Source organism: Myotis daubentonii, chromosome 1 (genome assembly GCF_963259705.1).
Source record: "Myotis daubentonii chromosome 1, mMyoDau2.1, whole genome shotgun sequence".
NCBI classification, from domain to species: domain Eukaryota; kingdom Metazoa; phylum Chordata; class Mammalia; order Chiroptera; family Vespertilionidae; genus Myotis; species Myotis daubentonii.
Genome location: NC_081840.1, coordinates 78,162,944 through 78,185,785, shown reverse-complemented (window position 1 = coordinate 78,185,785; position 22,842 = coordinate 78,162,944). Strand labels below are relative to the sequence as shown.

At 45.7% G+C, this 22,842-nt stretch overlaps 3 protein-coding genes across 13 annotated transcripts in view; 2 read left to right on the top strand and 1 right to left on the bottom strand.

Annotated features, from left to right (window-relative positions):
* The first annotated feature begins 2,492 nt into the window (after positions 1-2,492).
* Positions 2,493-7,570, top strand: CIROP (ciliated left-right organizer metallopeptidase). The gene is made up of 14 exons (XM_059680401.1): positions 2,493-2,790; positions 2,914-3,007; positions 3,098-3,149; positions 3,700-3,843; positions 4,111-4,236; positions 4,652-4,736; positions 4,869-5,014; positions 5,091-5,262; positions 5,445-5,514; positions 5,591-5,687; positions 5,789-6,061; positions 6,263-6,492; positions 6,674-6,853; positions 7,363-7,570. The coding sequence occupies exons 1-14, from the start codon at positions 2,493-2,495 to the stop codon at positions 7,568-7,570; spliced, it is 2,175 nt and encodes a 724-aa protein (XP_059536384.1).
* Positions 7,571-7,714: 144 nt separating this feature from the next.
* On the bottom strand, positions 7,715-12,723 carry C1H14orf119 (chromosome 1 C14orf119 homolog). 5 transcript variants are annotated; one of them, XM_059707942.1, is made up of 3 exons: positions 12,126-12,308; positions 10,656-10,732; positions 7,715-8,879 (listed from the first exon to the last, which is right to left on the bottom strand). In XM_059707942.1, the coding sequence occupies exon 3, from the start codon at positions 8,876-8,878 to the stop codon at positions 8,453-8,455; it is 426 nt and encodes a 141-aa protein (XP_059563925.1). In that variant the 5' UTR covers position 8,879; positions 10,656-10,732; positions 12,126-12,308; the 3' UTR covers positions 7,715-8,452. The 5 variants fall into 5 exon arrangements, with proteins under 5 accessions (XP_059563925.1, XP_059563907.1, XP_059563916.1 ...); XM_059707924.1 differs by lacking the exon at positions 10,656-10,732 and adding an exon at positions 10,225-10,422; XM_059707933.1 differs by lacking the exons at positions 10,656-10,732; positions 12,126-12,308 and adding an exon at positions 12,588-12,723.
* The window catches only part of ACIN1 (apoptotic chromatin condensation inducer 1), a 35,485-nt gene continuing 25,088 nt past the window's right edge, over positions 12,446-22,842 (top strand). For 6 of the 7 annotated variants that reach the window (XM_059707883.1, XM_059707857.1, XM_059707839.1 and 3 more), the window contains exons 1-4: positions 12,446-12,772; positions 14,194-14,259; positions 16,453-16,564; positions 16,974-17,093. In XM_059707883.1, the coding sequence (XP_059563866.1) occupies positions 12,461-12,772; positions 14,194-14,259; positions 16,453-16,564; positions 16,974-17,093 (610 nt within the window). In that variant the 5' untranslated portion in view covers positions 12,446-12,460. The remainder of the gene's footprint in view (positions 12,773-14,193; positions 14,260-16,452; positions 16,565-16,973; positions 17,094-22,842) is intronic. The other variant, XM_059707866.1, reaches the window with a different exon arrangement.

The window sequence follows — 22,842 nt, the reverse complement described above, 5'->3', positions numbered from 1 at the left end:
ACCACTTAGTCAAACCAGCCAGGGCCCAACATGTATTTGTTAAGCACCTACTAAGTCTCCTGCACAGATGGAGGAGATGCACTAACCCAGGGGTGGGCAAACTTTTTGACTCGAGGGCCACAATGGGTTCTTAAACTGGACCAGAGGGCCGGAACAAAATCATGGATGGAGTGTTTGTGTGAACTAATATAAATTCAAAGTAAACATCTACACTAATAAAAGAGAAAAATGGTAATTGGCATACAACGCTACCCTTTTCATTGGCTAATCAGGGCTATATGCAAATTAACTGCCAACTAAGATGGCAGTTAACTGCCAACAAGATGGTGGTTAATTTGCATATGTAGGCACAATGCAGGGAGGCGAAAGGGAAAGCAGGAAGAAGCCTCCTGCCACTGACAGTGATCGGAAACCCAGGGGGGAGCTAAGAGCTGGGGGGCAGGGCAAAGGTGCCCCTGGGGCCGCCTTTGCCCTGCCCCCCCAGCCATGATCGGAGAATCAGGCGCCTTTGCCGCCCTGGCCAGTGATAGCAGGAAGTAGGGGTGGAGCCAGCGATGGGAGCTGGGCACGGTCGAAGCTGGCAGTCCCGGGAGCTAGGGGTCCCTTGCCTGGGCCTAAAGCGAAGCCCACGATCGCGGGGCCGCTGCAGCTGCGGATCCCCGCTGCCCGGGCTGGACGCCTCAGCCAGAGGCATCCTGCAGGGGCAGGGACGGAGCCTGCGCGATCGCGGCGCCCCCCGCTGCCACTGCGGTCCCCGCTGCCCAGGCCGGACGCCTAGGCCAGAGGCGTTAGGCCTAGGCAGGGGCAGAGCGGGAGATCGCGGGGAGCTGGGAGTCCCCTGCCCAGGCCTAATGCCTTGGCCAGAGGCGTTAGGCCTGGGCAGGGGCGGAGCCTGCAACCGCGGGGAGCTGGGGGTCCCCCACCCAGGTCTGACACCTCTGCCGGAGGCCTCAGGCCTGGTCAAGGGGCCGATCTGGTGATTGGTGATCGGAGGGTGATGAGGGTCAACTCCTCTGGCCGAGGCATCAGGCCTGGGCTGGGGGCTGGGGGTCCCCTGCCCAGGCCTGATGCCTGGGCCAGAGGCATCAGGCCTGGGTGGGGGGCGGAGCTGGGGATTGGGGGGATATGATGGTCCCCTTGCCCAGGCCTGAAGCCTGGGTCAGAGGCGTCAGGCTTGGGCGGGGGGTGGAGCAAGCGATCAGAGGGAGATGGGGGTCCCCTGCCCAGGCATGATTCCTGGGCCAGAGGCCTCAGGCCTGGGCAGGGGTCAGAGCCAGTGATTGGGGGGAAATGGGGGTCCCCTGTCCAAGCCTGACACCTCTGGCAGAGGCGTCAGGCCTGGGCAAGGGGCCGATCAGGCGATCGGAGGGTGATGGGGGTCTACGCCTCTGGCCGAGGCATCAGGCCTGGGCTGGGGCCAGAACCAGTGATGGGGGGAAATGAGGGTCCCCTGCCCAGGCCTGCAATTGGAGGGTGATGGGGGTCAACGCCTGAGGGCTCCCAGTATGTGAGAGGGGGCAGGCTGGGCTGAGGGACACTCCCCCCCCACACACCCAGTGCACAAATTTCGTGCACCGGGCCCCTAGTCATTACATAAAAGGGTACGGTCTTTTTTTTTTTTAGTTTTATTCATTTCAAACGGGCCGGATCCGGCCCGCGGGCCATAGTTTGCCCATGGCTGCACTAACCTCTGGCAGTTTAGAGTCCACCGGCTCTGATATGGGGCTGGTGAAGTGCAGGTGCCTTGTTTGCCCATCTCCATGGACTAGGCAGATACTTATGAAGCAAAGAATGTCCCACCACACACACACACACACACACACACACCCCATTATGTTAAAACCCACATTTTAGTTCTGGGAAGGTTCTGAGGTTGCCCACTCAGAATGGCAGGGGAGCCCTGGCAGGTTTGGCTCAGTAGATAGAGCGTTGGCCTGGGGACTGAAGGGTCCCAGGTTCGATTCTGGTCAAGGGCACATGCCTGGATTTCAGGCTTAATCCCCAGTAGGGGGTGTGCAGGAGACAGCCAATCAATGATTCTCATCATTGATGTTTCAATCTCTCTCTCCCTCTCCCTTCCTCTCTGAAATCAATAAAAATATATTAAAAGGAGAAGGAGGAGGAGGCGGGGAGGGGGAGGAGGAGGAGGAGGAGGAGGAGTGCTGCAGGGGAGTTAAGATAAGAGAAGGAAGCTTGTTAGGTGAATTCCTTCGCAGGTGGGCCAGGCCTTGGGAATAACACTGCCCCTCACCCAGCTCTCCACCTCTGGCACCTCTGGGAAGAGACAACTTTGGCTCTTGTGATTCACATCCGACCTCCTGGCAGGAATTGTAGATTTAGCCAACAACACTCAAATCTTGAAAAAATAAGCAAAAGTGGTGGGAGGAGATATGCAGAGAGATGGTAAAGAAAGGAAAGCCAGAAGTCAGTGAGGCAGGGAAGAAGGGGCAGGAAGAGAGCCTCAGGGCAGGCTCTGGAAGACACGACAGAAGATGCTGCTGCTGCTGCTGCTGCTGGGGGCTGCCACACGCAGGTGTCTACATGACGAGACACAGAAGTCTGTGAGCCTTCTCAGGCCACCTTCCTCCCAACTTCCCTCGAACATCCGCTCTTCCCCTCTCACCTTCCCTGGCTCTCGTGATCCTCAGCCCCTCCGAATCCAAACCTGCCATATAAGAGACCCTGTGTCAGGTGGAGCTTGGGATCCTGAGGGAGATGGGATGGGTGGGGAATCCCGAGCCCTGGCCGCAGTGAGAGAGGCTGCTCAGCGACTCCAGGGTGTCCTAGCAGGTGAGTGGATGAACAGGAGTCAGGGAAGACTGAGGAACAGAGGGAGCTGAGGCAGAAAACCACCACAGAAGAGGACTGGAACTCCAAGATACTGAGGTGAAATGGACCTTTCATCTTGTTTAGTGCCTCCGGTGCAAGGACCCCTGCTTTTGAGCCGAGACCCTGCACAGTACTGCCATGCTGTCTGGGGAGACCCAGATACTCCAAACTACCACAGGTGAGTTCATGTCATTGTGAATGTATACAATGCCTCTTCAGGGCACCCAGAAATGTCTCCAGCTTACCTACAGATATTCATTCTTTGCAGATGCAGCCTCTTGAACCCAGGGTACAAAGGAGAAAGTTGCCTGGGTGCAAAGGTGAGATTACATTCTCAGCTTTGGAGATCTGAAGATCTAGAGCAGCCGTGGGCAAACTTTTTGACTCGAGGGCCACAGTGGGTTCTTAAACTGGACCGGAGGGCCGGAACAAAAGCATGGATGGAGTGTTTGTGTGAACTAATATAAATTCGAAGTAAACATCATTACATAAAAGGGTGCGGACTTTTTTTTTTTTTTTTTTAGTTTTATTCATTTCAAACGGGCTGGATCCGGCTGCGGGCCGTAGTTTGCCCACGGCTGATCTAGAGCCTGCTTAGATCTCTCCAAGACCAACAGCATCAGAATTACTTAATGTGCTCCCTAGCAATACAGGTTCCTGAGCCCCGTGTCCCCCTGGCAATTTATTAAATCAGAGATTTGGGGTAGGGTGGGTGATGGTAGAATTCCTCATTCTAACCAGCCGCCTAGATGACACTAAGACACACTGGACATAGAAACTCTTTGCCCCTCACTCCTAGTACCCAGTTTCCTATTGTCATATCTTCCAGCCCATCTGCTAATTTAGATGTCACATTTCACTCCCTGCCAGATCCCTGATGCCCATCTCCGTGGTTATGCTTTGTGGCCAGAGCAGGGTCCCCCGCAACTGATCCAGCCAGATGGGCCTGGGGTCCAAAATACCGATTTTCTCCTGTATGTGCGGGTTGCCCACACTTCCAAGTGCCACCGAGAGGTGAGGTTCAAATCAAATCCCTTTTCCCTACTCTGCCTCTCTTAATCTTAAACGAGGGGCAAGGAGCATAAAAGCAGTTTTTATTAAATTGTGCTTATTTGGCGTAACTTTGGACATGCTGATGAAGTTTAGGTGATGGTTAAAAACCCTCTAAAGTTTAAACCATCCCTTGGTAACACTGAACCTCCATTTTCAGGAAGATTTTTTCTATGTTACCCCACTTCTCCCCTTTCTGCCCATACATTGTCCTGATTCATCCACCCACAGCCCTCTATCATTGCCTATGCTGCCTGCTGCCAACTGGACTCAGAAGACAGGCCCCTTGCTGGTACCATTATCTACTGTGCCCAACATCTCACCAGCCCCAGCCTCAACCATAGTGACATCGTCATGGTGACTGCTGTATAGTGACAGGTTGGGTGAGGTGGGGCAGGTCACTCAGCTTCCCATGAAGTGGAAGAACCTATTAAGGATGGAATAGGCTCTCTCCCTCCCCAGAGCACACCTGCCCATACCTTTCCCTTCCCTTCCCTTCCCTTCCCTTCCCTTCCCTTCCCTTCCCTTCCCTTCCCTTCCTTTCTTTTTCTTCCTTTCTGTTCCTTTCCCTTCTCTTCTCTTCCTTTTCTCCTCCACCTCCCCACCCAAGGCAAGTTTCCATTAGCTTCCTCATTCCCAAGCTCCAAGGACCCTTTCATTATCTCAATAAAAGGTGTCTCAAGTTCTAAGTGATGGGGCAGAGGGGCTATAGAGTGGCTGGCTAATCCTGTTGCAAATCCAGTTCCCTCTCTCTGCTGTCATTTGTCCTTAGGCAACACTACATGAATTGCTCCATGCCCTGGGTTTCTCTGGACAACTCTTCAAGAAGTGGCGGGATTGCCCCTCAGGACCCAGCGGTAAATGAGAGGAATGAGGAAGAGGCCTTCCCACAATGTCAACTACAAGGAATCACTACTATCTCATGAACTTCTTCCTTCCAATTCCACCTCACCTTTCCTCATATTGCCTTCTCCCCTTTCTGTACTCAGTTGGAGAGAACTGTTCTACAAGGCAACAGGTGACAAGGCGAGATGAGTGGGGACAGCTACTTCTCACCACCCCAACTGTTAGCCACAGCCTGGCCAAACACTTGGGAGTGCTAGGGGTTTCACTGGGTGCCCCCTTGGAAGAAGAGGTGAGAATAAGAACACCTTGGGGTGATGGAAGGAAGAGGGAGTAGCCAGGTAGCAACCAGCTAACTCCTCCACTAGGGCCCTTTGTCTTCACACTGGGAGGCCCGACTACTCCAAGGCTCTATAATGACGGCTATCTTCGATGGTGCCCAGCGCACTCGACTAGACCCAATCACTCTTGCTGCTTTCAAAGACTCAGGCTGGTACCAAGTCAACCACAGTGCTGCCGAGGAGCTGTTGTGGGGCCATGGTGAGAAATACCGGAGCATTACAGAGGGCACACATGACCGAAGTCAGCTTGGGGGAAGTGAGAGAAGCTGGAAAGAATATCTGCTCCTAAGATGTAATGGAGGCTGTAAGCATAGCTAGCACTGGAGGAATGTTTGGGGCTTCATTTGTTTTGAATGTTCTTTCTCCCTATCTCTCAAAAAGGATCTGGCCTGGAATTTGGCCTGGTGACCACATGTGGGAGTGGCTCCTCAGACTTCTTTTGTACTGGCAGGTATGTGTGTTGAGTGGTTGAGGGGCTGTGCAGCTGTCAGTGATCCGAGTGTCACGCTACCATTCCTCCTGTACAGTGGGCTGGGCTGCCACTACCTGCACTTGGACAAGGGAAGCTGCTCTTCAGACCCTGTGCTGGAAGGCTGCCGCATGTACAAGCCCTTGGCCAACCGGGTGAGTAGATTAGAAAACAGTGAAACTGAATGGACAAAGAGAGGAGTCAACTTCAAAGGCATCGAGACAAACACTATTCTGTCTTCTGCCCTGCTCTTCAGAGTGAATGCTGGAAAAAGGAAAATGGATTCCCACCTGGGGCAGAGAATCCCCATGGGGAGATCTACCATTCCCAGAGTCGTTGCTTCCTTTCCAACCTCACATCACAACTGCTCCCTGGGGACAAGGTCAGACATCCCTCTCAGATCCCACACCTGAAGGAAGAGGAACTCACTGGCCACTGCTACTTACATCAATGCACAGAGAGGGGAGCCTACAAGGTGCAGTTGGAGGGATCCCCCTGGGTTTCATGCCCTCCAGGAAAGGCTATTCAGGTGGGTGTCATAGGTGAAAAAGCTGTAGCACACTGGCTAAAAGAAATTTGGAAATGTTTGTACAGTGGTCCTAACCAAACTATTTTCTGTTCAGTTTTTACCAAGTAACCTCTGAGCCCAAGACTCTGATCTAGACCGTACATTTTCTTAGGAGGACTTGAGCAAGTAACTGACTATAACCTGCTACATGTTTCCTTGTAGATACCTGGGTACTATGGTCTTCTCTTCTGTCCCCGGGGTCGGCTGTGTCAGACTAATGAAGATACAGATGTTGTTACTTCCCCATCTATGAGTCTTTCAACCCAAGACCTGTTATTCAGGCTGTCTTTCGGATTAGCTGGGCCCCCAGGCCATTCCCTAGGGAAGGAAGAAGGACAAGAGTTGACTGAAGCAATCCTGCAGTCTCTGGTGAGCAGAGGAGGCGCTAGAAGGTAAAAAGGGACAATTCAGACTGAGGCTTTTTATGATGGGCCATAGAGAATGCTTAAGTCCTTTACTTCACAATTGTCTTCTGGAGATTTTCTGTTCATCCCACTCCTAAGCATGCATGTTTCATGAGATATGGCCTTCCAGGGACTATCGCTCCATTAATAGATCCAAATGTCTATTTAGGTGCTATTTCCACAGCCCTTCAATTACCACTAGTCTGGTGTTCACTGTACATATGTGGAAGCCCCCTGGTTGCCAAGGGCCTTCGGTTGGTATGCTGCACAGGGCCCTGACCCTGACTCTCCAGAAGAAGCCTCTAGAAGTATATTATGGAGGAGCCAACTTTACCACAGAATACAGCAAGTAAGATAACATTGCATGTAGATTTTTTTTTTCCAATTCCTAGTCCAGATGTTTGAAATTGTATTTATTAAGCACCTACTCATGTGTATACATGAGTTTATACAGGGTTATTTCAGGAAATAAGGATCCCTGACATGATTATCTCCGGCCTATCATTATAGGACACCCCTCCCATCATGATAGTGGAGTTCCCCCATCTCTAGGACATAGGGATCCTACCACCCCTTCTTTTTTTAAGCACGATCCAGGCACCAGGTCTAACTACCTAAACACTAGTTTAGCCAACCTCCCCCTTAAGCCACTTCCCTGTCAAGTTAAGTCTCCTTCCAACAATCTAAGACGCTGAAGACTTGGATACTATTTTCAGGTTCTGTAGTCACTCTTATTTTCTGTTTAGTTTACTGTTTGCATAAAGCGGGGTTTTATGAGCTCTATGTATAATAAAGGTAAAGCCCTTCGCCTCCTAAGCCTAGGCATTATTCCAAGCCAAATATTACTTTTGTTCCTAGGTTCCTGGTTACCTCGGGTCATAATTCCTCCATGACCCACCTAGGTTTGTCAGTAGTGCTCTGCCTAATGCTGCTTATCCTGGTGGGTGCACTGGGAACCGTGGCCTATCAGAAACGAGCTACTCTTCAGGTGGGACCATCTGCCCCTTACCATTCATCAGAGCTCCAAAGCCCAAGGGGCTCATTTGGAGGAATAAGGGAGGTGTGATGTCACCCAGAGCATGATGGGGGCAGGACAGATTATTTCTTGGAAGACAACTGGATGGGAGTCAATCTGCTAGCTACACTTAAGTTCTACTTTTCTCAGAATGCCTCTTTTCATACTGGGTTTGCAATGAAAAAACAGGTAGACTTATGATTCCAAAGATTCATTCTTTATTTTGATACAAAAAAATAAACCCTTCAACCTCTAAAGAATGTCACTTTTTTTTTTCATATTGTTATAGAGCAAACTTACAGAATATCTTCTAACAGCTCCAAGGATATCACATATGCTTTTGGAAAAAGTCATTACTATTTGGATTCAAACACACATCAGTGTGGAGGAAGGAATAATTATCTCCCTCTTCTGATTTTTCCATAATTTTTTCTAAATCATCACAGGAAAAGCTAGTGGTTAGGATGTCACATAATTATGCCTGAATCTGCTAAGGGAGGTGAAACCAGACATCTGAATCCAGCTAAACATAAAAACGTGACCTTTTATTGCTCTTCTCTCCTGCTTCTGGAGTAGGAAGGTTCTACTTTATATCCCCATGGGCCAGCAGTAAGCTTGAGTTATGTGTAGGTGCCTTTTGGTTATAGTTGCAAAAGAAGCCATTAAATTCTTGAGGGTTTGACATCTCCTGGAAAGAAGTAAGCTAGAGGCAGACTGCTACTCTGGATTTGCTTAGATGGAACACATTTACACTAGTAGTCCAGCGGATGTGCCGTAAACATTGAAATAACCAGGCCTGTACTAGTCAGCAAGCTCAGTCAGTGAATCAGGATACCATCCCCAGACCTTTAAGTGGCACATCTGAAGTTCTCATTGTAGAGTTGTGGCTTTGGCTCCATCAACTATGGTTGTCTTCTCTGACTTTAATGCCTATCAGTCTTTACCAGCTGTAGCAGCCACTGCTTGGTAAAACTTTGCCACGAAGTCTGGCTCACTGACCTCCAGCTGCCTGACAAATTCATTGCGCTCCTCCTCAGCCCAACCTCGAAACCACTGATCCCAAAGACGTAGTTGGCACTCAAAGATACAAGGTGGTCGGTTGGCTCCAGACACACTAAGCTGCTCCAGACCTTCTAGCAATGGCTGTAATTTTCCTGGCACTGCTTTAGTTACCAGGTCTTGTAAGAAACGTTCACGCTGGGGACCTGACCAACTGGCAAACCAGTGAAGAATACACTTCATTTCCTGGGAAGTGATGTAAGACATTGGGGGAAGGGAAGAGTTAATAGAATTGCCTGGCACTGAGGGTAAGAGAGAAGAGAAGGATAGCTGCATCGAAGATGATGATTCCAGTGGCATCCTGAAACATAAAAGCAGTTATATACTCTTCAGAGAGATCAACCAAAATATAACTTCCCAACAACAAGGAATTTTATCACATCCCATCAGCATTTAGAAGAAAATTACTTTGCCTGGCCGGCATAGCTCAATGGTTGAGCATCGACCTATGAATCAGGAAGTTATGGTTTGATTCCTGGTCAGGGCACATGCCCAGGTTGCGGGCTCAATCCCCAGTATGGGGGGTGCAGGAGGCAGCCAATCAGTGATTCTCTCTCACCATTGATGTTTCTATCTCTCCCGCTCCTTTTCTCTCTGAAATCAGTAAAAATATATTTTTTAAAAAAATACTTTTCACCAATTCAATTTACCAGGAAACAGGGTCCTTTATTTCAGTTGTTATCCAACGACTTTAGAGAAATTTTCCGAGAATAACTTCATTTTATATTTGCCAACCTTCCTCTCTTTTTCAAACCTATTACCCTCCCTAACCACTGTTTCCCTCCATAGTCCTTATAATCTAAAAATAACCAACACTTTTTCAAATGACCAAAAACAATTTTTTTTTAAATATATTTTATTGATTTTTTACAGGGAGGAAGGGAGAGATAGAAAGTTAGAAACATCGATGAGAGAGAAACATCGATCAGCTGCCTCCTGCACACCCCCTACTGGGGATGTGCCCGCAACCAAGGTACATGCCCTTGACCGGAATCGAACCTGGGACCCTTCAGTCCGCATGCCGACCTATCCACTGAGCCAAACTGGCTAGGGCCAAAAAAATTTTTTTAAACATATATATTTTTTATTTCAGAGAGGAAGAGAGATTGAACTTGCAATCCAGGCATATGCCCTGACCGGGAATCAAACCATGACCTCTTGATTCATAGGTCAATGCTCAACCACTGAGCCACACTGGCTGGGCAAGTGACCAAAATTTTTGGACTAAATTCTATTTCATGCATAAGCATGTCTCCCATTTATTAGACTATAGCAATGAAAAAAAACAAAACAGATTTGTACAGAACTGTGAAAATGCCAAGGGTGAGGGTAGTTTACAGTTTTACTGTAGGATAAACATATATTTTCTCAAAAAAACCTCTTTCCCTTTGGCCATATCAACTCTCAGTTTAGATAATTAAAAATCACTTCTTCACTTCTCCAAGATGTTTGATGCTATCATGACCAACATCTGGCCATTTTTCCTGAATGACATTAATTATGTCATCTGTAAAGTCTCCTTGAATGATGATTTCATCCTCTTGTTACTTTGGCACCACAGGAGAATTTTTGAAGGAAAAAAAGATATTTGTGCTTCTTTAAGATCAATTTCAAAAGTTGCAGGGCCAAATACTCTTGTTACATACATCTTCTTTGCTCTGGGAATTGTGGCTATGGTAACTTTGAGTTATGTGTAGGTGCCTTTTGGTTTTGTTTGACCCCTTCCACCTCTCTTTTGTTTTTTCTTCTCTTCCTCCTTCCCTGCTGTTCCTTGACCCTCAATAATTCCAGCTTCTCCAATACATTTCTTGCTCATTTTCTCCTGCCTATTCCTATGTTTCAGACTGAGTAAAGGTAAAAAAACAATTATTAATGTTGGTCTATCACATCTTCCCTAAGTGAAAAAAAGGAACCCATTTTTTAATCAAGTACATGCAGCTGGTCAGGGAGGATCTAGATACTAATCATTCCAGCAACATCAACAGTGAAGGGGAAAAAAACATTATATAACATTTATCTATTTATATAAAGGGCTAAGCGACCATACGACTGGCCACTAGGTATGACATGCACTGACCACCAGGGGGCAGATGCTCAACTCAGGAGCTGCCGAGCTGTGGTCACTTGGCAGTGGCAGTTCTGGGGTTATGCACCCTGGAACCAGAGAGGAGAGAGCCTGATTCTGGGAGTGTCACCTGAGAACTGCCTTCTTGCAATTCTGGGACCCCTTGGGCCAAGAGACTCCACCTGCCAGAGGGACCCCGCTCACTCCACAGATGCCCTTCGAGTCCAGGTGCTGCCCTAGGTGTGGCCAGCTGGGGAGGGACCGAGGGAGGTTGGCTCCAGGGCGTGTTCAGCCCGTCCCACCCCACCAGACAGCTTCTAATTAATTTCTTTTAAATGTGCACAAATCCGTGCACATGGGGCACTAATACACACACACACACACACACACACACACACACACCTCCTTTGCAATATGCATATAACTTCTAAAATATGCCAAGAACTTCATAACATCCATTACTTCCTTATACTTTCTGTAAAGCACCAGGAAAAAATTAAAAAGCAGAATAAGTGATGGGCGCCTGGCCCAAAATAAGATAAAAGAGTAAGATAAACAAGAGAATAACCTGTTTATATAAGGCTGAAAAAAGTCTAATTGGTTTGGTGGCTTAAGGATTGAACAGTGTTACTACACTGCTGTAGATGACAATTCATGTCTTTGAAAATTTGTCCTTAATGTTTAATATAATACCTATTGAGCCCAGGGGAGGTGGCTCAGTTGGTTGTAGCATCCTCCCATGGCAGATTCGATTCCTGGTCACCACACAGGTTACAAGTTCAATCCCTGGTCAGAACACGTTTGGGAAGCAACCGATCGATGTTTCTGTTTCTCTTTCTCTCCCTTCTTCTCTCTAAAATCAAATTTTAAAAAGTTAATATAATACCTATTGATGCCCTGACACTGATTTGCATCACTAATGCAACTAGATCAGCCTACATGAATAGTTTCCAAGGCCCATAATTGAATCTCCAACAATGAAAACCTTAAACTACTATTGTATATGAGCTATTTTACTGTTTGCATTTCTTCTACTGCAAATTGGATTATTTGCGGTGAGAAAGAAAGGAACCCCCAAGCAATAACATCAGTTCAGTACCAAAACAGTCCTGAGAAAGGCTGTCTTTTTTCAGCGGCCTTAACAGGAAGCAATTCCTCAGAAAGGAACTTTAATCTCGTTTCCCGGGAAAGGGAGAACTTTTCCCAAGTCTTGAGACATGGCTTCCATGGCAAACGCAAGTTCAGTGATCATGAATTAGTTCAATCTGAGTCCGAAGACACGGTGCTGCCCACTTTGGAGGCCACCAAGCCTGGAATTTCGAAGTATGAAAGAACAACGTAGCCTTAGATGCGAGTGGTGGGGATTTAATAGGATGGGAGGCGGCAACTGTTTCCGTAGAAGAGCGGGAGACTTGCCCTACGAGGGTGACCCGCAAACACCGAGTCTCACCCAGCCCAGGGAGGGGCTTCTACCCCGCTTACCTCCCCTTTCCTCTCACAGGGCACCGAGAGACCATCAGAGTACTTAGGCTCCAACTATCGCCACCGCTTCCATGTTTCCTGAAAACCCTAAGCAAGGCCAGCCAGGCAGCCCACGCACTTCCGGTCCCGGACCAGCTCCAAACACCCAAGCACCTCAGCGCCTCAGCTTTAGGTCCGAAGAGAGCCGAATGACTCCGATCATGGTTATGCCAAAGTCGAGGGCTTCCGAATAGATTCGATTCAAAGCCTCGGTGAAACGGAGATAACCGAGTTCTAAAAGCAGGGCGAGGGAGGGGGGAAGCATCTAGGAGGATGGAGAGAACCGATTGGTGCCGATGTGGAGACGGAAACACCCGAGCAGTTCCGGAGGAACCCGGAGAGTTCTGAGTGGTAATCGAGGGGTTGACTACGGCAGTGGGCGGGGTCAGATCGGTACGTTCGAAGGGCGTTGGCGGAAATTACCGAAGATGCCCGAAGCCGTCGGGACGGACCCGAGTACCTCACGCAAGATGGCGGATCTGGAGGAGGTGACTCTGGACGGGAAGCCTCTTCAGGCGCTACGGGTGACCGACCTGAAGGCCGCACTGGAACAACGAGGCCTAGCCAAGAGTGGGCAGAAGAGTGCCCTGGTCAAGCGGCTCAAAGGGGTGAGGAGACGGCTTTGCCGGGGTGTCGGAGGGGAGCGGACCCGGTAGAGACGAGTCTCTGCCGCGGCGCAGGCGCAGTGTCCGGGCTCGGCGCGAGCTCGCTCAGGCCGCCAGCGCGAACCTCCGGAGCCGCGCGCACGGTGGTTGGCGAGGCTCGCATTGAAATTGAGATAGCGCCGGTTCCCGCCTTAACGGCAGCGGCGCGAGCCCAAAATGGGAGGGTGCGCGCTACTCTCCCGGAGTGTCTTAAGCTCCTTCCTTCTTCCCCCACCCGCTCCTTGTTTGTGTCTGTGGTTTCGGCGCATGCGCTGCAGAAGGAGTTAAATCCCACTACAACCACCGGCGTTGCTGGCTGGGGGGGGGGGGGGGGGCGGGTTGGGCTGGGTCGGAGTTAGGGGTATAGTTGGGCGGAGGGGTTGATGGGCTTGGTATCGGTATCCAGAATAATAGGATTGGAGTAGAGTAAAAGTGTCTGATTATATTAGGTGAGGTGAAGAGAATCCTTAATTTGAAGGGACATGGTTAGAGAGGGGTGTATAATTAATAGGGCATTCAAAAGCAATTTGAGTAGATTGGAGTTCGGTGAATGTTGGTAAGAGGTGAGGCAGGTTGGTGTATGTTGGGGATTTTGAATCGGTTTGAGTAAGTTGGGGTGGGATCATCATGCGGTGGATGGGTGGATTGGTGTGTATAGGTTTGTGTGAATGGAGGGAAGGTGAGGATGTCTTGGTTTTAATTAGGGTTAATTAGGATATGTGGTGGGTAGTATTGGGGCTGGGTTGGCTCAAGGGTTAAGTTGGCAGACCGTTGCTTATACACAAGCTGACATTTCTTGTGCGCGCGGGGGTGTGTGTGTGTTGGGTTAGAGCACAGTTTACAGAGTCTGAGCTCATTCTGTTCTGTAGCCTCCTTTTTGAAAATGTTTAAATTTGATAAATCTACGTGTCACTCTTTTGAAAAGAATCTCGATTAGATCTAGTCCTGGGTAACTGTTTGACGTAGTAGTTCAGTCAGCCCACAGTCAGTAGCCTCATGTTGGTTTCATGTATTTGAAGCTGATTTGAGTATTTGAAGTAATTTTACCAGATTTAGAAGGAGCCCTAGTCAGAAGTGCAGAAGGTAATAGGGATTTTAGCACTGGTTCTGTCACTGATTTTATTACATAGCCAAGTCCCTGATTGTCTCTTGTGTGCCTACATTTTACCTCTGTACATTTGGGAGCAGTAACCATGGCTACCTTTAAGGGTCTTCTGAAGATAAATGAGAACAGTATTAGTGAAGGGCTTTTAGGTCCCTGGAAAAGGAATACAGTTTAAGTGTGTATGGTTATTCGTTGCACTTAATGAAGAGATTGAGGGAGGGGTGGGTTTTTGTTTTTTCTTCTTCTCTGTTTTCTGACTTTTTGCCCTTTTCTATACCAGGCTCTAATGCTAGAAAATTTACAGAAACACTCAACGCCCCATGCTGCATTTCAGCCAAATTCCCAGGTAAGGAAGAAGGTTCATTAGATGGTAGGCTCGTTGGATGTACAGATACATGGAAGGACACGATGTATATTTGATGTTTAATTCCTTACCAATATTTCCTAAGTTCCCTGGGTCGGAAATGTTCTCATACCAGGGCAGTTGAATTCTAATAAAGAATTCAAGAACAGAATCAGAGGAGCTGTTAGTTGATTTCTGATACTTGAAATGGTGTGTGCAGAAAAAATGTGGCTTCAACTGATGAAGTGTTGTACTGGGATCTGTAGTCATTTATTTGCTATTGATTTGGGGGAAATAGTGGTCTTTGAATGTAGATATAACGTAAGGAAAATGCTTGGCTAAGATTTTCCAAGAATTCAATCTTTTGGAAATCATCCACCATTAAAAGTGTTAATACTAACCATAGAGTTACTCCTAAACATTATTAATTGCTCTGTTATTTAGGGCAAGGTAATTAACCTTTGAAAGCCTTGGTTTCCTTAACTTCCCTGTGTATAAGGTAAAGAGGTTGAACTAGATCCATAGTACTGTAGCTGCTCTGCTGGGGTTTTTGTGGAGTTGCTTTTTGAGGGCTGCCGAGGAAAGATACCTTTTTCCCAAGTAAGGAGAGATTCACACTCCCCTCTTAAACTAGATTAGATCTATTTTTATCTGGTTTGTATATTGAGTTTTTGCATAAGGTTTTTTTAGAAGAAATCATCCCACAGTTTAAAAAAACAACAACCTTGAAAGCTAACATTTTAGCTCTATCTTAGACTGTATGACCTCTTAAGATTCTTTTCCATTTTAAAATCTCATCATTGTAGTGTGTCATGCACTTAAAGGAAAAAATCCAGATCTTTGTTATTGCAGTGGTGTGCAGCTCCAGTACTAGATGAAGTCCCAAGATACTCTGGAAAAATTCTTACTCCCTTGTTATCACCTCATTAAGCTGTCTTATAATATAGCTTGTTCACAGAGATTTAGTTAAGCATAAGACACTGCATAAGTTAATCAGTTTATGGTTATATTCCTTTTGCGTTTTAGTCTTTGAAGCTTTGCTTTTAACAGAATTTTTGCAGTAAATACATATATTCTCTAATACATGCAACCCACACTTCATCAATGTCCATTGAGTACCAAGAAACTCATCTTACTTTAGGTGAAAGCAAACATTTACTATGCTTAGGAAAGATGACTAGTAACATAGAACATATTTAGTTTTTTTTTCCTTTTCCTGGAGTTCTAATAGCATTTGTTAAGCAAGAAGGCTCTTGGGTGGAGGACTTATGGAGAGAAAGCTGAAGGGCAGAAGAGTGATGTGGGAGTCTGGGTTGCAAAAAAGAGTATGGGAAGGATTAAGCGACTGCATTTTAAATGTTGTTACCAAGTATTATCACCCAAAGAAAGTGGAGTTAGAACTCTGTCTAAAGCTGAATGGATATCCCTTTATGTAGTCTCTTGCTTTCATATTTTTTAAGGACTGTACTTGAATTTTGGAGATGTTTGTTAAACTGTTCCCTAGATAGGTAGAGATTGGTCTTTTGTTAACAATAAAAGATGAAATAGTATGACCTAGTATTGTCCCCTTTTATTTCTTGATATTACTAAAAAATTTAGATTATTTTTAGATAATATTTCCTATTATCTAAAAATTTAGATTAAAAGACATTTTACAGGAATTTTTATTACTTTTAAGTTGTGCATCACTTTTTGGGTGGGAACTGAATATTTAAAATAAGAAATTATGGCCCTAACTGGTTTGGCTCAGTGGATAGAGTGACGGCCTACAGACTCAAGGGTCCCAGGTTCGATTCCGGTCAAGGGCAGGTACCTTGGTGCGGGCACATCCCCAGTGGGGAGTGTGCAGGAGGCAGCTGATCAATGTTTCTCTCTCATCGATGTTTCTAACTCTATCTCTCTCCCTTCCTCTCTGTAAAAAATCAATAAAATATATTATTTAAAATATATATATACTTAAAAAAATAAAATAAGAAATTATGTGCACTTCCTCTTTTTGCTATTTTTTGTGAATCATAGGACCATTTATTTTGATCTTCAACATAAAAGTCGCTTAAAAAGAAGCCGTCCAACATTTTAATCATCTTTCTTGAGTCCAGATATAAGGGGTAGATCTTTGCTCCATGGAATTTTCTTCCTTGCATTTTCCTAGTTTGCTTTCCTAGACTTTTTTTTTTTTTCATGTCCTCAACACAGATTGGCGAGGAAATGAGCCAGAACAGTTTCATAAAGCAGTATCTGGAAAAGCAGCAGGAGCTACTTAGGCAGCGTCTGGAACGTGAAGCTCGAGAAGCTGCAGAACTTGAAGGTAAGCCCAGACTGTCACTTCTTACAAGGAGTTCTTCATTCTTGTTCCTGTAACTGAGTAGATGGGCCTGTTTAACTAGGCAATTTCAGGAATAAGTCAGCCTAAGACTATTTTATTTGCTTTGGTAGTTTATGCCAAGTGAGTTACTATTTACCTTTTGTCAGGAAAGAAGACAATTTGACTATCTTATTAGAAAAGGATTCCTGCCAACAGGAAGAGTAATAAGTAAATTAAGGCACCCTTTTAGATGAGGAGGAGCTTAATCCTAGGGAGTTTTTCTCTATGTAAAGCTCTCTTTTTAGTATATACTCTGTCCATGACTTTGCCTAATCTCCTTCACTCCTCTACATATTCCCACATGCTGAGCCCTTCACTCCCTCCCTGCCCCGACCCAATCTGTACTTTGCAGAAGCTTCAGCTGAGTCGGAGGACGAGATGATCCATCCTGAGGGAGTGGCTTCCCTGCTGCCTCCTGACTTTCAGAGCAGCCTGGAGAGACCAGAGCTGGAGCTCAGCAGACATTCGCCCAGTACGTATCTCCCTCCCCACTGCGCAATTTTGTCAATCCTGCGTAGTTGGTGGGGGGAGGTAGTTACACCTCCTTTCATACTAAGCCTCCATTAAAGTCCCAGGGAACCTCTGTGACTTGATAGTTGACATGTTTTTCATGGAAATTATGTCCTTTTTGAAGTCTGCTTTCACCTCTGTTGTGTTAACCTCTCAGAATGTTTTGTATGGTGGTATGATTTTTCTTCTCATCTCTACCTCTTTAACCTCTTCTACCTCTGAATTTAGCAACAGTCACGACTTTCTTTTACCTCTTTATCAATTATATATATTTTGAGTTGCACATCCAGTCATCCCCTCAAAGGGCATTTGCTGCAGTTTATTAATTCATAATTGTTATTGAACACCTGTTTACACCAGGCATGTACAAGGCACCAGGAATATAGTAGAGAAATACAAGTCTCTGCCCTAATGAAATCTATAGTCTAGTGAGAAGATGGACATAACCAAATTATTACATAATTAATTACAATTGTGCTTTGTGCTGTGAAAGTCAGTACAGAGTATTACGTGAGCTCTAACCCACTGTGTGGACTAGGTTCAGGCAAGATTAAATTTTTCACATTATTAAGCACTTAGTTTTGCATAGTATCTCAAGCAAAAGTCTGTAAATTCAGCCTTTGTTTGCTAGGAACTACGTATCTAAAACAGTATCCTTTTATTTATTTTTTTATTTATTTAAATGTATTTTTTATTGATTTCAGAGAGGGAGGGAGAGAGATAAAAACATCAATAATGAGAAAGAATCATTGATCACTGCCTCCTGCACGCCCCCTACTGGTGATCGAGCCCACAACTTGGGCATGTGTCCTAACCAGGAATCAAACCTGGTTCGTAGGTCGACAGTCAACCTCTGAGCCACACTGATTGGGCTAAGACAGTGGTCGGCAAACTCATTAGTCAACAGAGCCAAATATCAACAGTACTTCTTCAAAATAGACTCACCCAGGCCAAAAACCGACCTCTGCGCATGGGCCACGAAGTTTCAATCGCACTGTACATGTGCGCCTGCACGTGGTATTTTGTGGAAGAGCCACACTCAAGGGGCCAAAGAGCCGCATGTGGCTCACGAGCTGCAGTTTGCCCACCACTGGGCTAAGACAATATCCTTTTAGGAGAATATGTATATAAGATGTGTGTACAGTAGATAGCTATATTAAACCAATGTGTAAATTAACAAGTATTTTGAATTACTATTAATGTTATTGTTTTGAATCATTAACCATATCAGTGGTCTTGGGGAAGGTGATAATTTCATATTTAACATTTTTGAAATGTTTGAAAGTTGCTGGCTCTTCTGATTAATATAGAATTTCTTCCTGAAAATAGATTTTTAGGAGGTATTTAATGATTGGAGAAAAATACATTTTTTAAGAGACTTCTTTTCTCCTCATATATAAAAGTAGCAGACCCTCAATTAATCCATTTCACTCTTAGCACTCTTTTTTTCTTAATTGTAAAGCCAAGAGGAAGAGGAAAACTTATAAATTAGTTGTCAGTGTTTCTTAAATAAAAGTCACTCAAAATATTTACTGAATTTCTGCTACATACATATCTCCATATGTATATGGGGAGTTAGCACATTTGTAAAATCTAGGGAGAGAAAAGATAATTGCACATAAAATTAACACTAGAATATGATATGTCAGGTTTTTAAGTGACATATAAGTAGTACAAACACACGTACCATACGAATTCAAGAGTAAAAGCTTTCTGAGGACTGGATTAGAGAGAGCCTCATGAAGGTGTAGGATTTGAGCTAAGCCTTAAAAATGGGTAAGATTTGAATTGGCACAGAGGAGATTAGGGTATTTTTAGGAGGGAACAAAGGTATAGAGATAGGGATGATTGTGATATCTTTAAAAGAGAGGTATCAAACGAATTTAGCCAATGTAAAGTATTTCATATTCAAGAATAGAGAAACAATTTATTTTTTTAAAAATATATTTTATTGATTTTTTACAGAGAGGAAGGGAGAGAGACAGAGAGTTAGAAACATCGATGAGAGAGAAACATCGATCAGCTGCCTCCTGCACATCCCCCACTGGGGAAGTGCCCACAACCCAGGTACATGCCCTTGACCGGAATCGAACCCGGGACCTTTCAGTCCGTAGGCCGACGCTCTATCCACTGAGCCAAACCGGTTTCGGCAGGAACTCATTTTTAAAAAAATATATTTTTATTGATTTTCAGAGAGGAAGTGAGAGGAAGAGAGAGATAGAAACATTAGTAATGAAAGAGAATCATGGATTGGCTACCTCCTGCACACCCCCCACTGGGGATCAAGCCTGCAACCCGGGCATATGCCCTTGACTGGAATCGAACCCGGGACCCTTCAGTCCACAGGCTGATGCTTTATGGCATAGAGTCTATGCACTGATCAATGTTTCTCTCTCTCTGAAACCAATTAAAACAAAGCAAAACAACCTGGCTGGTGTAGCTTAGCAGTTGAGCCTCGATCCAAGAACCAAGAGGTCATGGGTTTGATCCCTGGTCAGGGCACTTCCCTAGAAAGGGGTGCATAGAGTCTATGCACTGAGCCAAACCAACTAGGGTAGGAACTCATTTTAAGAAAAAAACCTGTCTCAGTTTGAATGTAATTTGAGCCCTAGCTGGTTTTGTTACGTGGTTAAAGTATCAGCCTGTGAACTGAAGGGTCTTGGATTCTATCCTGCTCAAGGGCACATACCTCGGTTGCAAACTCCATCCCTGGCTCCCGTCGGGGTACATGTGGGAGACAACCAATCAATGTGTCTGATGTGTGTCTCTCTCATCGATGTTTCTATCTCTCCCACTCCCTTCCACTGTCTCTTAAAAATAAAATTCAGTGGCCCAGCTGGCGTGACTCAGTGTTTGAGCGTCATCCTATGAACCAAGAGGTCATGGTTCAATTCCCTGTCAGGGTACATACCTGGATTGCAGGCTCAATCCCCAGTATGGGGTATGCAGGAGGCAGCCAATCAATGATTCTCTCTCATCATTGATGTTTCTATCTCTCTCTCCCTCTCCCTCTCTAAAATCAATTTAAAAAAAAAAAATTTAACCAATGGAAAAAAATATCCTCGAGTGAGGATTAATAAAAACAACTGGAATTTGAAATGAATGTATCCTGACATAGAAATAAAGTTTCAAAAGCAAAGATGTAGAGTGAGTGTAGCTAGTCTCTTCAGTGCTTTATGTCATCAGCAGGACCCTGCCTGTGGCTGTCATTAATGGAGGGAGGAGTAAGGACAGGTAAAAGAAAAGGCAAGAGAGAGGTGAAAAATAAAAGAGATGAAAGTAGTAATTGTAATAGAGTAAGGGAGAGGGATAGAGAGAGAGAAACACCGATGAGAGAGGAATATCATTGATCAGCTGCCTCCCATATGCACCCCCTTCTAGGGAAGTGCCCTGACCAGGGATCAAACCCATGACCTCTTGGTTCTTGGATTGAGGCTCAACTGCTAAGCTACACCAGCCAGGTTGTTTTGCTTTGTTTTAATTGGTTTCAGAGAGAGAGAAACATTGATCAGTTGCCTCCCTATACACCCTGACTGAACATGCCCCCTATTGGTGCTCACAATGACACTCCAACTAACTGAACCACACTGGCCAGGGCTAGTTTACTGTTTTTAAGAATATGGATTCCTGCCCTGGCCAGTTTGGCTCACTGGATAGAGCGTCAGCCTGCGAACTGGAGGATTCCGGGTTCGATTCCGGTCAAGGGCACATGCCTGGGTTGTGGGCTCTGTCCCCGGTGGGGGACTTGCAGGAGGCAGCCGATCCATGATTCTCTCTCGTCATGGATGTTTCTCTCTCTCCCTCCCTCCCTCTTCCTTCCTCTCTGAGGTCAATAAAAAAATATTAAAAAAAAAAAAGAAGAAGAAGAAGAATATGAATTCCTTGGCCCTACCCTGAGAAATTCAGGGAATGTGACTTCTGGGACTCTACATTTTTTAAAGTCCTCTTATAGTTCTGTTGATTAATTTATGAATGACTAACTGAAAGAATAGTTTTTCAGTATTATATTTCATCAGGATCCTTGACTTATATTCTGGCAACCTCCAGTTTATGTGCTGTAGACAAAATTCCAAATAGGAAGGAAGAGTCTATATATATAAAAGCCTAAGCAACTGGTCGACCAGTCACTATGATGTGCACTGACCACCAGGGAGCAGGCACTCAACACAGGAGCTGCCCCCTGGTGGTCAGTTCACTCCCATAGCGGGAGCGCCGCTCAGCTAACGGATGGGCCCCAGACACAGCGCCCACGGCTGGTGAGTGCCGCTGTGGCAGCGTGAGCCTCTCCTGATCTGGTCTGTTTAGGCACGAGCCCACCGCAGGCGCAGTGGGGCCAGGATGAGCAGGAGCAGCAGGTGGCATTGGACTGCCGGTTTCAGCCCAATCCCCACAGGCCACACCAAGGAACCCCACCTGTGCACGAATTCGTGCACTAGGTCTCTAGTTCAGTGGTCGCCATCCTTTCGGACCTCACAGACCACCAGTGGTTCACGGACCACCGGTTGGCGACCACTGCCCCAAAGGTTTCCTTAAACCAGCGGTCGTCAACCTTTCAGACTTCACGGACCACCAGTGGTCCACCAGTGGTCCGTGGGCCACTGGTTGGCAACCGCTGCTCTAGTTGGTTTATAAAATCCTCCCTGGCTCTCCTTGACTTTGTTTTTTGTTTTTTAATTTTACTGATTTTAGAGGGGAAAGGAGAGGGAGAGAGATAGAAACATCAATGATGAGAAAGAATCATTGATTGGCCGCCTCCTGCACATCCCACACTGGCGATCGAGTCCACAACCGGGCATGTGCCCTGATGTGGAATCAAGCCATGACCTCCTGGTTCATAGGTCGATGCTCAACCACTGAGCCATGCCAGCCAGGCGTCCTTCTTGACTTCTTAACTCTCCATCACTTTTATCAGATTTTCTAAGGTGTGGGGAGTCACTGTCCACCCTCCAATAGTCAGAATTTGTCTGGATTTCCTTAAAGATCATAACTGGGTATACAAAAATCCTTGTTAATTTCTTCAACAAGAGCTTGATGTAGGAAAAGTAGGAAGAAAAATTCCAAAATATTTTAAAATGAATATTTAGAATACAGGTTCTTTAACAAAGGGATAGCCCCAGGGGATTGTAGCCAGCCTTTGGCTTACAAATCATGTGGTACTTACTCTTTGTCTCATATTAAATCTGGATACTGCGGTTCTAGAGGAATGCTAGATAATGTTACTTATATAGCTACCATTACTCAGATTTAGGTTTGGCATCATTGCCTGGTCTCCATTCTCTTAATTCCTGCATTTTATTCCAACCTAAGGATACACTTTGACCACAGGTTTTGCTGTGATCTTTAGTTACCTTACTTGGGTCCTGCAAATACTGCCCAGGGATTTGTTTTCTAGGATGAAGAAACTACTTTCCAATATGACTCTTATATTCTTCACCTTAATACATTCTACAGTGACTAGCAGCTAGCAGCCATATTTTCCTTTCTCCTGAAAGCTTCTGGCTTTGGAATCTTGGAGATCTTATAATTTACCCTGACTTGCTTTTCAGTTCCTGAAATACATTTATTAATCTGTTACCACTATTTTTAAAAAATTTATTTTATTGATTTTTTTACAGAGAGGAAAGGAGAGGTATAGAGAGTTAGAAACATCGATGAGAGAGAAGCATCAATCAGCTGCCTCCTGCACACCTCCTACTGGGGATGTGCCTGCA

Excerpts from the sequence above, each read along its gene's own strand:
- CIROP (XM_059680401.1), top strand. The coding sequence starts at position 2,493 with ATGCTGCTGCTGCTGCTGCTGCTGGGGGCTGCCACACGCAGGTGTCTA. Across the intron at positions 2,791-2,913 it reads ACTCCAGGGTGTCCTAGCAG|TGCCTCCGGTGCAAGGACCC; the intron begins GTGAGTGGATGA and ends CATCTTGTTTAG. Across the intron at positions 6,062-6,262 it reads CTCCAGGAAAGGCTATTCAG|ATACCTGGGTACTATGGTCT; the intron begins GTGGGTGTCATA and ends GTTTCCTTGTAG.
- C1H14orf119 (XM_059707961.1), bottom strand. The coding sequence starts at position 12,160 with ATGGTCTCTCGGTGCCCTGTGAGAGGAAAGGGGAG. Across the intron at positions 8,880-12,125 it reads CCTGTGAGAGGAAAGGGGAG|GATGCCACTGGAATCATCAT; the intron begins GTAAGCGGGGTA and ends TTTATGTTTCAG.